Genomic DNA, 15736 nt, shown 5'->3' on the forward strand with positions numbered 1-15736 from the left:
TTTAATTCTCTTCAGCCCTTTCTGTAATTCTATTTTGCTGTACTACAGTGACTCTGGAGGGCAAGACAGCTTTGCAATCTTCTTTCCAAACCCAGAATTTCTTCTTTGACCTCTTTACTTCAGCTCTCCTGTAGTAGAGGAATTTCAGACAGCCGATATGTTCCGTTTCAGGAACTGTTCACTAACAGTTTCTGTCTGTCATTTCAGACAGAACCGTTATAGTAACAGTTCCCTGACGGAATATATTTCCCCTTTCAGACAGAAACGCTTCTGTCCCATTCAGGAAGCATGCCTGAGCCATTTTTACCTCAAACTGCTTCCAACCAGTCTTTAATTTCGTCTACCGCTCCTGAAGTGTTACGGGGTGCTGTGTAAAATGCCCCGTAGCACTTCCTCCGGTGACGAGGTTTTTGCGCCCTTTTTTGCCCACAAGGGCAATCTAAGTCTTATTTTTTAAAACATTTGTTTGAGAGTGCTATGGCACTATAACACAGCCCCAAAGCAGCGCAATAGCGACCTCATTGGGATGCCTGGACTCCATTGAGATACATTGGAGTACAATGCCATGGAGTACAATGCCATTCCCTTTATGCCTGGGAACTGATATCTGCAGGCAGGAGATAAGCTGTAACTAAGTGCAGGGGACCCCCAGGTCCCACCTGGAGGCATGGCATCCCTATATGCTGGCCATCAAGAGGAGGATGTTGTTTGCAAGGCTGGAAGGAGCTAGTGAGGCTCGGAAAAGCGGGAGGGGGAGATTTTAAAATCCTACCACAGGTTTTGAGTTCCTGGAATTCTCCTTGGGCAAGATAGCTACTTGTAAAATGGAGGCTGGGAAAGAGGGGAACGAAAAGGCAGTCTGTTGTCCTGTCCCTAAATACTGCATGGGGTGGGGAGAAGCAGTATGATTTAAGGTTTTAAGGTTGTAGTCTCAAGTATCAGTGAAAGTCTCATAATTGCATTGGTATTGTGCAAATGAGATCAACAAGGAAAAAGAATGAAAAAGAATGACATTCATGCTAATGCAATACAACCTGACTAAATGTAAACCTTTAATATTTCATGACCTTTCCATCCCTTTATTTTTAATCACTTAGAAATGTTCCCTAACAGCTTCTAGGGGCAAGTGCATACGGCACTTGAAAAACAGACACAGCACTTGACATACCTTGTACCACACCCCATGGATACTGGCGAGCTCTCACCATTTTGTTTCCAACTTTTGCCTCTTCTGTACTTCCCACAACAGCAAATGGCAGGTGAGCCTAAACATGTGAGTCACAAGTTTAATGAACTTGGCTGTTTGTCCCAGCCTCTGCTACAACTATATACGAGCACGTGCACACAGATTCACTTACGCATTTGGAAACAGACAAACACTTGTGCAATACAGCAAATTCTAGTATGATTGAATTAATATAGAAGGATTAGTAAATCTAATCTACATTCAACCAGCACAGATACGTTTCCGGCTGCCACTTTTGGTAGACAGTGTCGTGGCTATGAGCAGGGCAACTGAGTGAGGAAGTCTTTGGTACAAATCCTACATCTGTAGGATGTAAGGTGGCATTGCAAGCTGCTGTGTCTCAGCCTCAGCTTTCTTCTGAAATACAGCAATAAGAACAGTAATCACCCTTACAGGGGTTTTTTTAAGAGTCACTGGCAGGGCCTGTACCCCACATGTCCACGGAAGGAATCTTGGGACCTTATCTCCACAATCCTCTGTGCCCATGCCCCAAACCTGCTCCTGAGGACTGGAGGATCTTAGCATGACTTTATGTGAGAACTGGCAGAAATCTTACCACCTTCTTATGTAAGCTCTTTTTCTGCTCACAGAACAGCTTGCACAGCAGTGGAGGGAACACATAAAGAGGGCAACTTCTGCAGATTCCCCCATCTTGCTGCATCCCTCCGTGCCACGCCTACAACCATTCTGAGAGTCCCCTTGTCCTCAGGAATGTTTTGAGGAGGCTTCAGGAGCACCAGGAAAGGGACGGTAGCTAAGATCTCTTCCACAAACTCACTCAACTGAAAGTTGCCTGGATCCAACCTAGCGTATGTAAAAAGCACCCTGAAAAGTACTACAGGTAAAATTACAACAGTTTAGTCACATGAAGGAGTTGACTCCTACAGCCTACAGTGTATTAAATGCACTGCACGAGCCTGGCTGACATTCCTCATCTAAAAAACTATTGGGAGTGGCTACTGAATTTGAATGCTGTCTGCTATTGTGAAGTAGGCCTCCTGTTTCAAGCAAGGGACATAAAGGTGCCCCGTTCCCAAACTGTCCTGGTAATCAGGTTGTGTATTTATCAAGCTCCAACTTTTCATTATAGAGCTCCTAAGAAACAGAACAAGGATCCACGTGCCAATCCGTCCATCTGTTTGTCTATCTGTGGCAGGCATAAGTCAATAGAAAATAATGCTAGGAGCCTTAAAAGTGGCCACCAATTCAGGATAATTATGGAAGTTACAGTGCCAAACATGAAGGGAATCAGGATATCCTGGCTCAGATTGCCTCCAGAAGATGATATTTACACTGGAAGCGACTCTGACCTGGACAGCTTAGGCTAGCCTGATCCCATCAGATCTCAGAAGCGAAGAAGAAGAAGAGGAGGAGATTGGATTTATACCCTGCCCTTCACTACCCAAAGGAGTCTCAGAGCGGCTTACAATCTCCTTTCCCTTCCCCTCCCCACAACAGACACCCTGTGAGGTAGGTGGGGCTGAGAGAGCTCTTGACAGAAACTGCTCTTTTTTCAAGAACAGCTGTGCCAGAATTATGGCTTGCCCAAGGACATCTAGCCAGGTGCAAGTGGAGGAGTGGGGAATCAAACCCAGTTCTCCCAGATTAGAGTCCGCGCACTTAACCACTACCCCAAACTAAGCAGGGTCAGCCTTGGCTAGTATTTGGAAGGGCGACCTCCAAGGAATACCAGGGTTGTGACACAGTGGCAGGCAATGGCAAACCACCTCTGAAATGTCTCTTGCCTTAAAAACAAGTCTTGCTTGCCACCAATGCTCCTTCTAAACTGTGGGGTCCTGTGAGCAAAAATTCTACTTTCTACTAATATTACTTAGTATTAGTGGCGAGAACACTGCTCGCCACCTAGTGGTGCATAATGCTAAAGAGCTAGAACCTCTGCCTGCCAGACAATCGTAAAATCTCCTGGCTATTCTACACACAGTGCCATACGAAAATTATTATAATTATTACAATGGAAGCAGATGTTTACTCACAAGAAAAAAGGAAACTGGCAACAGTACAATCAGGGGTGGTGGTAAACAAGTGTGTTGTAGTGGTTAGAGTGTCTGACTATGATCTAAGAGATCCAGGTTTGAATCCAACCTCTGCCAAAGAAGTGTGCTTGTTGTCTTTGGGCTAGTCACATACTCTCACTGTAACCTATATCACAGGGTGGTTGTTGTGAGGATAAAATAGAGGACAGGAGAACGCCGCTTTGGGTTCATGCTAGCGACAAAGGGAGCAGAGACAGGAAGGGTGAAAAACATCCCCTCCTTTACAAAACTGTGTGTATGTGTGTAAGAACTTCCCCGACCTGTCAGATCAAGTGTAGAATAATCTCAGACCAGGATCTAGAAGATCCACATTAAAATCCCTAATCTGCCATGGAAGCATGCTGTGGAAAGTGTTCAGACTATGGTATTTTACACATCCCTCCTGATGATACATATATGAAATGTCTAGCGGTCTCAGAGTGAATTAAAATTAATTCTCTCACTGCACCAGCTGGGTGACCTTGAGCCAGTCACAGACTCTCAGCCAGACCTACCTCACTTTGTTGTTGTGAGGAAGCAATAGAAGAGCACAGAATGGCATAAGCCATTTTCAGTCCTCATTGGGGAGAAAGGTGGGGCAGACACTTGTTCTAAATCTAATTTTGCCTAGGGTTCACCAAGAAGATGACTGCTCTTGCTGTTGCTTCATCAGGTATTGCTGCAACATTTTGGCAGGAGGTAGAATTGCTCATTCAGTATTATTCAAACTACTATTAAATATTCCAAACACAGCAAACTATGGGGTGGGCAAGGAGGAGGACCGGCATGGGCCCACAGTTAATAATGAGTTTTGAAACATCCCTGGATGTTCAACTATCCAGTATCCAAAATCCAGAGAGGCTCAAATATCTTTGCAGATACAATGGTAGTCTGCTGAACAGCCTGTCCAGGATTTCACACTCTTTTGAATATAAAAAGAAGCACTCCAATGAGAAAGGGGAGTGGTAGCACCTTAAGAATACCCCACTAAGTATGAAGTTTAAATTGGCTTGTACTCTCAGATCACGGTCACCTCCAGACTAGACTACTGGAGCTTGATTTACGCTGGCCTGCCCTTGAGACTGATCCGGAAGCTCCAACTGATCCAGAATGCAGCGATCTGAGTCCTGACAGGAACACCGTGGACGGCACATATTCAACCTGTGCTGCATCAGCTGCACTGACTTCTAGTGGAGCACCGAGACAAGTTTGAGGTTTTGGTTTTGACCTTTAAGGCCTTGAACAGTCAGGGACCAATGTATCTGCAGGGCTGCCTCCTCCGGTACACCCCCGGGAGAGGATTACGCTCTGCACAGAACAACTTGCTGGAGGTTCCCAGCCCTGGAGACATCTGGCACCCTTCCCAGACCTATGTACCCTGAAGGATTTAATTTTCCCCCCCCCATACCCATGAGGCAGCCACAGGCCGGAAATGGGAGGGAACCTTAAAATTTCATCACTTGATTTTAATCAATGGACTATATGTGTTGAACATGGTTTTTATGTTTTAACTCTCTACATTGCCTAGAGCCCCTCAGTTGTGGGGATCAGGCCATTCAAAAATGAAATAAAATGAAATAAAATAAATGAGCCAAAGGCTCTTATTGCCACACCCCTGCCTCCACCTTCCCCAGCTGCCTCCTGTGACCCTTGGAAAGCTGACACTGGGGGTTGAAGGAGCCTCTTGCACCAAATGCTATGCAGAGCTGCCAAGAAGGAGGGGAATGCTGCCCCTTCTCCTTCTCGCACAAATGGATAACTTGCTAACATCTGCCAGTGGAAGAGGAAGGTGAAGGCAATTTCACCTGACACTGCAGCCCTAACACTGCATCTTGTCCACAAGGCTCTCTTGGCCACCAATTCCAGTATGTCAGGGATGAGGCACAGAGGAAGAGGCTGGATAGATCCATATCCTAGAGTGCTGTTGCACTCATGGCTCAGAGGATCCAAGTCATTCTCTTCAGTTTGGAAATGCTACTGCTACACACAGCTACGCAAATCTAAAGCACGTGACTCACGTTCATCACTGAGTTAATCTCAGCTACAGCTTCATCATCCGTGGGGAACTGATAGATCTGGACTCCATTGCTGACCAGCTCACTCATTATCTTGATCTTAAACTTGTGCAACTCGCTCTTGGAAATGGTGTCAGCTTTGGCAATTATAGGGATAATGTTCACCTGCAGAGAAAAGAGAAGCAACAGAAACAATTAAAAACAAGCTGTGAGGGCTATAAAGATGATTCAGATATTCCACCCACTCCAGAGGCATGAATGGACGATTTCATGCAACATACCACCTTTTTTTGCTTTAATTGATACTCAGCTGCTTTCAACATTCAGTACTTCCAGGAGCATTTTCAGTCTTCATCTGGCTAGGTTCTTGAGAGAACAGCTCTGAGAGAACTTGTGACTGACCCAAAGTCACACTAGCAACCGCATGTGGAAGAGTGGGGAATCAAACCTGATTCTCTTAACCACTACACCAAACTTGTAAGTCCCCCCACATTGGCAGCAAGAGTCAGGGCCTGGTGACAGGGGACCCCTGCCTCCACCTGTGGGCCTGGCAACCCTAGATCAAGTTGATCTCTGCTCCATCATTTAGCAGACTCCTGACAGCATTTCACTCTCTACAGCATATTTAAGACTTCATGTAACCATTTTTTTAAAGTCCACCCCCTTTCATTAATTAACAGTTATTTTTTTCCTGCATATATGAAGAGTCCACCAAGTTAGGTAATAACCCCTTCCTTGTCTGGGTGGCCCAGTTTTACCATTTTTGTAACCTGTACAGGGACTGACCGGTTTGCTACTAGATGCACTGCTTGTGGATGAAGGCCAGTTGATGGCAGATGGGCTTTAACTTGATTAAAACTATTTGGAATTCCAGCCAGAATTGACTTACCTAGAAAATGGGAAGAGACTGGTGGTCTAGACCAATTTGGAATATATGAATAAAATTACACATTTGGTAGGGATCCATGAAGAAAAGGAAATATCAAATAAACTAAATTACTATGGTAACTGGAACACCTTTGTAAGTGACTAGAGTATGGCTTCAATAGGAATTTCCCATTGGGAATATTTTTGGCCAAAATGATTTAAGATGTTAAACTATTTTTTATATTGAATATATATTTTATGAGCTATTTTAATGATTATTTGACAACAAATTATTTATGTAATATTTTGCAAATACTTATTAAAACAAGAGACTAAGTATTAAGCATATATCATTTCAGGCACCTTATTACGGCATAAAAACTTTTGTGGATTGGATTCCAGTTCTTCTGATGTCAGTGGACTCTAATCCATGAAAGTCTGACTGAAAAACTTACACTATAATCAGGGAAGGAAAAACGGCCATAGACAAGAGACCAGCCCCACTGCCTGCCCCCACAAATGAGGAGGGAAGAAGGGAGGGAGAAAGAGCCAGCCAGTGCCATAACTAGGGTTGCCAGCTCCAGGTTAGGAAATGCCTGGAAATTTTGGGGGTGGAGCCTGGAGTTTGGGGAGGGGACGGAAGAGACTTCAATGGGGTATAATGCCATAGACGCCACCCTCCAAAGCAGCCATTTTCTTCAGGGGAACTGATTTTGATCATCTGGAGATCAACTGTAATAATGGGAGATCTCCAGGTGCCACCTGGAGGTTGGCAATCCTACCCACACCTTGGTGAGATGGGCAGCTCTACCGAGCTGGGGCACATTGGTGCCTATTTCGGCTGAGTTCATCTGGGTGCCATCTTCCCCAGATCAGGTGCTACCCTTCTACCATGGACTGGACTAGGCCAAGTGGGAGGGGACAGGCCATTGACCCACCAGAAGGATTCTCTGGTTGCCGTAATGGTCAGTCCATCCCTGACTAAATCAAACTTGTTGGCCTTTAAGGAGAGTACTGCACAGGGCACCAAGTGAAAAATATTCTCAGCATTTTGACCACTAGGGTCTCAACCTCTAAATTTGTGTTATCATACTTAGCAGCAGTATATTTCCCTCTTTCTAGCACAACGATAAATTATATTCTTAACTGCATTATTAATGTAGCACCCTTAAAGGTTATCAGTGTATAGCTAGAAAAAATCAGACTAGGAATGCATTCATCCCAAGGTGCATGGGAGGACGTCTTAATTATAATGGTACAATCCATTAAATTAAGCAGTGCCAAAAACGACTTTCCATTGCAAATATTATCTTAATGAAGACTTTGCACTAAAGGGCTAAAGAAAATCCAATGTTATTTTTCTATCCCTTGATTAACATATTTTGTTTTGAAGAGCCAATCGTTTGTAAAAAGTGAACATTCTGGCTGTGTTTCAAACATCCCTCTTGCATCATACAAGCAGAAAACAAGCTTGTGTATATTCATGGGAAAGTGGGAGTTCCTTCCATAGGTCTCGCAGGGTACCATTTCCCTAGTGGATAGAGTATCAGAATAGCATCTGGGAGAGGCAGATGCATCTCCCGGACGTCCCGGGGATGCAAACTGCACACCAGCGTGTAGGAGGGGGTGCGACAGGTCGCGACACCCCCTCCCAGAGCCTTGGCAAAAGGCTCCTAGCCAGGGGGATTTTGAGGGGCGACCTCTTTGATGGTGCAATGCCAGAGAATTGAGGCACTCCTCCGCCCCGAAGGTCCTGCCGCTGAGTGACCGTATGGTGACCGGGACAAGCGTTGGAGATTGGGGGGGGGAAACCCGATGCCGAGCGAGGCCGGTTGGCCAACAACAAACTGTGAGTCGGGTTGAAGCGAGTATGAAGAATTAAAAAGAAAGCTGCTCCCCTTAAAGAGCGAAGCGAAGCGAGCGGGGGAGGGGCCCCTCCCATACGCATGAACGAATACACGGAATAAAGAGGGGGGAGTGGAAAAATTAAGCGTTTGAAACTGTTTTCAGAGACTTACCAGAGCACATAAGCATTTGGGCGAATATCAGAGACATTAGCAACCTTTCGATAAGTAAACAAATCCAAAAAGATGGTGGGAAAGAAACCGGAGAAAGAAAAACTTTTGAAAGTGAAACTAGTGGGTAGTCCTCGAACGGAAGAGACCACTGAGCTTTCAAGAATGTTGGCAGATTCCTTGCGCCCTCTGCTGGATGAGATGACCAGTATTAAGCAACAACTGTCAGTAATTGGTCAAAGTTTGGCTTCACAGCAGCTGCAATTGACTCAGTCTTTAAAAGCAACGGAGCAAAGGGGGGAGAAGGTGAAGGAAATGGACGTCAATACTAAAAAAGTTAAGAAAAAGGTGCAAAAGCTGGAAATGAAACAAGCCACGGAAGAGTCACAACTTTTGCAGTTGCAAATGGAGAAAGCCAATTTGGTCCTACGGTTTTAAGGGGTCCTGGTAATTAAAGGAGAGAATCTGAAGCAACAACTGAGTGAAGCAATAGCCCCAATGACAGATTTGACAGCGGAATATTTCTACAGCGAGATGGATGTGGTCTACAGGTCCTATTCCTCATACATCAAGAAAAATAATCTGCTGGAAAAATTAAGTGTTTGAAACTATTTTCAGAGACTTACCAAAGCGCAGATAAGCATTTGGGCAAATATCAGAGACTTTAGCAACTTTTTGATAAGTAAACAAATCTAAAAAGATGGCAGGGAAGAAACCGGAGAAAGAAAAACTTTTGAAAGCAAAACTAGTGGGTAGTCCTCGAACGGAAGAGACCACTGAGCTTTCAAGAATGTTGGCAGATTTCTTGCGCCCTCTGCTGGATGAGATGACCAGTATTAAGCAACAACTGTCAGTAATTGGTCAGAGTTTGGCTTCAGATCATCTGCAATTGACTCAATCCTTAAAAGCAATGGAGCAAATCGGGGAGAAGGTGAAGGAAACGGGCGCCAATAGTAAAAAGAAAAGGGTGCAAAAGCTAGAAATGGAGCAAGCCATGGAAGAGTCACAACTTTTGTAGTTGCAAATGGAGAAAGCCAATTTGGTCCTACGGTTTCAAGGGGTCCCGGAAATTAAAGGAGAGAATCTGAAGCAACGACTGAGTGAAGCAATAGCCCCAATGACAGATTTGACAGTGGAATACCTCTTAGTATATAATGTAAAAAAAACAATAAAAGTGTACCCTCGGGTACTTAAAAAAAATATAATAATCTGCCTGGGGAAATAGTAGTCAGATTCTCGAAGAGACATGTGGGAGACACTATTTTAAAAGCAACTTTGGGAACTCCCTTGAAAATTGGGGACAACAACACCAGGATTTTAAAAGACATTCCATTTGATATAAGAAAGAAGAGAAAGAATTATAAAGAGCGAATCCTATTTTTACAAACAAATGGCATCAGTTATAGATGGTTAATCCCAGAAGACATCATTTTCAAACTACATGATAAAAAAGAAAAGATTGACTCTGTTCTTAAGGCACGTGAATTTCTACGAACACAGCTCGGGGAACCAGCTGAGGATGAGAAGGAAGAAGAAGAAAGCAAAACTGATGGCAAGTTAGGCTCGATGTCTTCGGACGAGGACTCACCCTCTGAAAAGGGGGCGGCTGCCCCCAAAACTGCATATAAATTGAGGATTAGAAAAGAGAAGAATAAATAGTGGCTGAAGGACTCTGATTTGTGCCTGAAAACTCTGAAATGATTTTGGGAAGCTCGGGGGGTTTCTTTAAGCAGTTATATGAATAGTTAAAAGATAATTAACCTAGCATATCCGACTATGTTCATTGTTTTAATAGCTTTTTAAAACTAACATTGAGTTAAGCTGATGTACTGATCTCCTACTCTTGGGTTTTTAGTTATTACTGGGTCTTTTTTCTTTCTCCCTTAGAAGTAGTTCCCCTCCATACATTTTCGGTTGTAGTTTGTAGTTTGCAAAAAAAATCAATTAAAAATTCCCCTCAGGGGGATCAAAAGAAAAAGAAAAAAGAATAGCATCTGGGAGACAAAGTTTTGAATCCCCACTCTGCCATGGAAGCTTGTTGGGAGACTTTGGTTGAGTGATTGCTTCTCAGCCTCACAGGGTCGCTATGAGGATAAAATGCAGATGAAGTGAATGATGCAGGCCGCTTTGGGTCCCACTTGGGGGAGAATAGCCGAGTATCAATGAGGTAAATAAATATTGGAAGGCTGCCTCACCTTGGGAGGGGAAATTGAAAAGCCCCCCATGCACTCTACTTTGGATCTAGCCTTCTCCTATAATACCCTACAGGGTTAGCTTTGTGAACTGATACAATTTATAGCAGCTGGCAGCCGGTAAAATATTATTATTTCTTCCAGCTACCTTCTGGATCATTAATTAATTTGACTAGCAATTAGCTTTAACCAAGAAATGTGGGCTTAAAAAAAAAAGTGTGATTTTAAAAGTGCGAGAGGAAAATGCACCAGCAGGCTACCAAGAAGTAGCACTGTAAAAACAGTTTCAGAAACTTGAAGTGCTGCTGAGTACCTCCCCCGCCCCCCCCCGCCCCGGTACAGGTTCCTCATTGATGACGGTCTTTACCCGGCTGCCCACAGACACAAAATGATAAAAGGTGCACATTTATGATATGAATCAGCCATTCTTATACTAATGGACAGGTGCATGGTTTATTGTATGAAAGTCAACCCAGGCTAGCCCAATCTCATCAAATCTCAGAAGCTAAGCAGGGTCTGCCTTGGCTAGCACTTGGATGGGTGACCTCCAAGGAATACCAGGATCGTGGCACAGAGGCAATAATGGCAAACCACCTCTGAAACATCTCTTGCCTTAAAAATAAGTCAAGCTTGCCATCTAGTGGTGCATAATGCTAAAAGAGCTAGAACTTTTGCCCGTCAGACAATCTCAGGATCTCCTGGCTATACTACACACACTACCATACAATTATCATTATCATTATTATTGAAGTCAAGGCAACTGTGCATTTTCCTCGCTCTCTCTCTGCACCACAGAATGGACATAAAGTAGTTAAAACTGGATCCTGTCCAAAGAACCATAAAATGAGTTCTTGGATCCCAAGGAGACTTGTTTTTCCAAAACAACCACCTGCCCTTTCTCCCAAGCTGGATGACAAACTGATTTTGAAACTGGGCACTGGAGAGATTTCAAAGGCAAATTAGGCAATGTGTGATACAACATGGGAGTCAGCTGTAGAACCTCAAGAATTCCACTTCCCTAGTGCAAGCCCCCTGTGTAACCCTAAGCAGCTACTCTTCAGGGGCAATGAGAGTGCTTGGACCATATGTTGTCTCTTGATTTTTGTGGTGTTCATATCTAAAAAAATCTGACAAATAACCAAAGTCCTCTGAAAGTTGTACCTACTCAGAGCCCCCTAGAACCTGGATGCCTACAGGAGTTTTATGACTACAAGAACAAAGAGCCCTGCTGGATCAGACCAGTTGTCCATCTAGTCCAGCATTGTGTCTCATATAGGCGCCAACCAATTAATCTAGAGGGCCAACAACACAGCATAAAAACCAAGGCTTTCTTCTGATGTTGCCTAACAGTTCTGCTATTCAAAAATTTACTTCCTCTGAACGCAGAGGCTCCCTTTTGTCACCATAGCTAGTAACCATTGATAGGCCTATCCTCCATGAATCTGTCTAATCCTCTTTTATGTCTGTCTATGTCTGCAGACACATCACCCTGCCAACAAAAGTCCGCATGGTCAAAGCAATGGTATTCCCAGTAGTCATGTATGGCTGCGAGAGTTGGACTATAAGGAAGGCCGAGCGCCGAAGAATAGATGCTTTTGAACTATGGTGCTGGAGAAGACTCTTGAGAGTCCCTTGGACTGCAAGGAGATTGAATCAGTAAGTCCTAAAAGAAATCAACCCTGACTGTTCCCTGGAAGGCCAGATAATGAAACTGAAGCTCAAATACTTTGGCCACCCAATGAGAAGGGAGCACTCACTGGAGAAGACCCTGATGCTGGGAAAGATTGAAGGTCAAAGAAGACGGGGACGGCAAAGGATGAGATGGTTAGACATAGATGCATAGAACATGAAATTGAGCCAACTTCAGAGGACGGCGGAAGACAGGAAGGCCTGGCGTGATCTGGTCCATGGGGTCGCAAAGAGTCGGACTCGACTGTGCGACTGAACAACAACAATAAAAATGTCTGTAGCAATCACTACACTCTCTGGCAGTGAATTCCACAGTTTAAGAGGCAAGGAGCCCCAAAGCACTTCTGTGCTGCAAATCAAGTCTTCCTCACCCTGCTCTGGCTTACTTCCTCCTCAACTGAGCTGCTGTGGCCTCACCATCTGGCCTGGCCCTTCCCTGTCAAATATAGATTTGGATCCACAGGAGCATTTTTGTGGATGGATTTCCACCCATGGAATGTGACTTTATTCACTGCTCCCTCTCCCCTCCTTCTGCAATCCAAATGCTCCAGTAGATTACAGCAATACAATAAAGCATGTGCAGATCACAAACGCTTTTTCAAAAGCAGGTGCTTTTTTCTAAAATCAGAACCAAACATCTTAATAACGTGGCTAATCAGACAGAGTGAGCTTTTTTAAAACTCTTTTTTTGAAGTCCCTTTTTTAAAAAGCCAGACATGGATCAGTTCCAGTCTGTCTCTCTTGGTTTAACTGCAGTCCCTGCCAGCTATTATTGAACTTAAGAATTCAGCTTTGAAGATGATTTTTGGCTGTCTGTAAGTAATGAGATACAGTAGGCAACAGCTGGTTACAAACTCAGTTGAAAATACACGCATGATGGAAGAGCAAGCTGTGGAAAGATCCTCCACCCTGGTGAAGCCAATCCGATGGGCAAGATTCAACATCACTACAGGAAACCCAGACAGTCCACTTTGTACTTGACATCATTCTGCTGACATCGCAAAGCTGTTGAATAGCTGCCCTCCTTCCAACGTGCAACTAATCCAAACGCCTACCACCAAAATACATCTTAGTGAAGCAGATGTCTGATCTCGAGCCAAATGTCATATCAAAACCACATTTGACAAAAAGGCAGAATGAGATGGAACTGAGGGCATGATTTCCTACCTATCCCGCAGACCTCCAAGTTGGCCCCGAATGTGTCCTCCAGATGTTCATTTCCAAACCAACCCCTGCTACCATTAAACCCTTGTATTCTCTATATTCCAGCACACAGCATGTGCAAAATTAGAATAACAGTCTCTGACCTTCAGAAGAGTCCTGTTTATCATCAAGCTACCACATATTCATCTACTGCCACTTCAGAACCTTTGCTAGGCTGCAGTTGAGGAGGGCAAAATATGAACACAGTTCTGCACTGAAAACATCTTCAACTGGTGCTTTTTTGTACCCACGTTCCTGGCTTGGAACCTCACACCTAGGTGCTGCATTTCTGAGTAGCAGTAAAGTTAAATATGAGCAGCCAGTATGATGCGGCAACAAAAAAGGCTAATGCAAACTTGGGGTGTATTGACAGAGGCATAACATCTGAATCACAAGATGTCATAGTCCCACTGTACACTGCATTGGTCAGGCCGCACCTGGAGTATTGTGTGCAGTTCTGGAGGCCTCACTTCAAAAAGGCTGTGGAGAGAATGGAGTGGGTGCAGAGGAGAGTGACGAGGATGAGTGGGGGCCTGGAGACCAAGCCCTATGAGGAAAGGCTGAGGGATTTGGGAATGTTTAGTCTGGAGAAGAGGAGGTTGAGGGGGGACATGACTGCTCTCTTTAAGTATTTGAGGGGCTGTCACTTAGAGGAGGGCAGGGAGCTGTTCCTGTTGGCAGCAAAGGAAAGGACTCACAATAATGGGTTTAAATTAAGGGTGGGAAGGTACCGGCTGGATCTTAGGAAAACGTTTTTACAGGAAGAGTTGTACAACAGTGGAATCAGCTGCCTAGGGAGGTGGTGAGCTCCCCCTCATTGGCAGTCTTTAAGCAGCGTCTGGACAAATGCTTGTCAGGGATACTGTAGGCTGATCCTGCATTGAGCAGGAGGTTGGACTAGATGGCCTGTATGGCCCCTTCCAACTCAGTGATTCTATGATTTGCCAAGTGTAGCCCAGTTGCAATGAACAACCTGGCCCTTTAAGTTCTCTCACGTTATTTTTCTATGTGGATCTGCACTGATTACATGTGTCTTGCCAAATATGAAAGTGAATTGATTTAATATATATCCCTGCCTTGCAATGTAGTACAGGCCTCCAAGGAGGCTCACAAGCAAAATTAAAGCTAATCCACTGCAATAAAAGAAGCAATAATAAATATAAAGGCTTGTGCATGTTGAATTAGGTTTGCATCAAAACAATCTCCCCTCCTAACACACAAAAGCTCAGAGAATCCATTCAATTTGGCCTGTAGGCAGAAGCGATAATGAATAGAGGACTCATTTTATTTCCAACAGACTAGATGTTCCAATTAAGTTTTATATCAGTAAGCAACATTGGTTGGCTCAATTAAATAATCTTAAAGATTAAAAAGCCACACAGAAGAATTTAACATGATTCTTTTGACACCAACGACCTTTGTAGCCTGTCCCACTCACTCCACTCACAGCCCGAGTGTCAGAGGGCTTCCTTCTCTTCCTTGAGCACCGTTTAAGAAGCCACGGGTTATTAACTAGCAAGAACGGTGCACCAAAAGTCCCCCATAAAGAAACAACTATCTCAGCATTCCTAAGACAACACGTCTGGCTATGTGTTGACCTAAATAACTGCTACCTTAGATGCACCCCAGTACAGCAGTATATCCTCATGACTGCACCAGAACAGCAGTGACTTAAACAGAATGACAATAATCTGGTCTGGCAGTGATTTCTTGTGTCAACCATCATTTTATCACTTAATCTGTTGACTGTTGTTCCAATCAACACAACCGTCAGGATGAGCCTACTTTAAGATAACCTGTGATCACTAATCTCTATGCACAATAAGTATTTCCCTTCCTCAACACAGTTGCTCTTTGTGCCTGCCCCCACCAGAAATCACTTTAGGCTGCCAGAAGAAAGGTATTTAGAAATTTAATAATCATCCTAAGAATCTAAAGGTCTCCATATCATAATAATTTTGAAAAGGCAGAACCTAACCAGAATGATCCCAAAACCTCTGGCAATATAATAGCTCATATCCTCTTTCAATGGGGGTGGGGGTGGGGAAAGCAATTATGGTAGCATGAGGATTCTTGCAAGAGTTACTTGGTGTCTTAAGTGTTTCCAGATAGCCGAAGGAAGGATGCTACCTGTAGCTACTGTAGATACATAAATAAGTAGCAGAAAATCAACAAGTAGCCAAAAACCAATGTTCATGGAATGTACATGCTTAAGGACATACCTTACTATCCAATTTTTTCATGGTTACCAAATCCAAGGACTTAAGTGAGTGCCCCGTTGGAGTGATAAAGTAAAGGCAGACATGGATTCTCGTATCATGATAATTGAAGAGAGAACGCCGTATTTTTAGCTCTTCTTGTAAGTAGTTTTCAAACTGCGTGTCAATATAATCAACTATCGGCCTGTAACTAAAAACAAATTCAGTTAGGAACCTGAATGGCGTGATTGACACTTTCTGATTTCATGTACATTGAG

The 15736-nt window shown here is 43.9% G+C and overlaps 1 protein-coding gene across 1 annotated transcript in view; it reads right to left on the reverse strand.

Annotated features, from left to right (window-relative positions):
* The window catches only part of SEPT8 (septin 8), an 82320-nt gene that overhangs the window by 16922 nt on the left and 49662 nt on the right, over positions 1-15736 (reverse strand). The window contains exons 4-6 of the mRNA XM_015429171.1: positions 15483-15663; positions 5298-5459; positions 1169-1265 (exon numbers count right to left, since the gene is read on the reverse strand). Of these exons, the coding sequence (XP_015284657.1) occupies positions 1169-1265; positions 5298-5459; positions 15483-15663 (440 nt within the window). The remainder of the gene's footprint in view (positions 1-1168; positions 1266-5297; positions 5460-15482; positions 15664-15736) is intronic.

Source organism: Gekko japonicus, unplaced genomic scaffold, assembly GCF_001447785.1.
Source record: "Gekko japonicus isolate JY-2015 unplaced genomic scaffold, Gekko_japonicus_V1.1 scaffold768, whole genome shotgun sequence".
Classification (NCBI taxonomy): Eukaryota; Metazoa; Chordata; class Lepidosauria; order Squamata; family Gekkonidae; genus Gekko; species Gekko japonicus.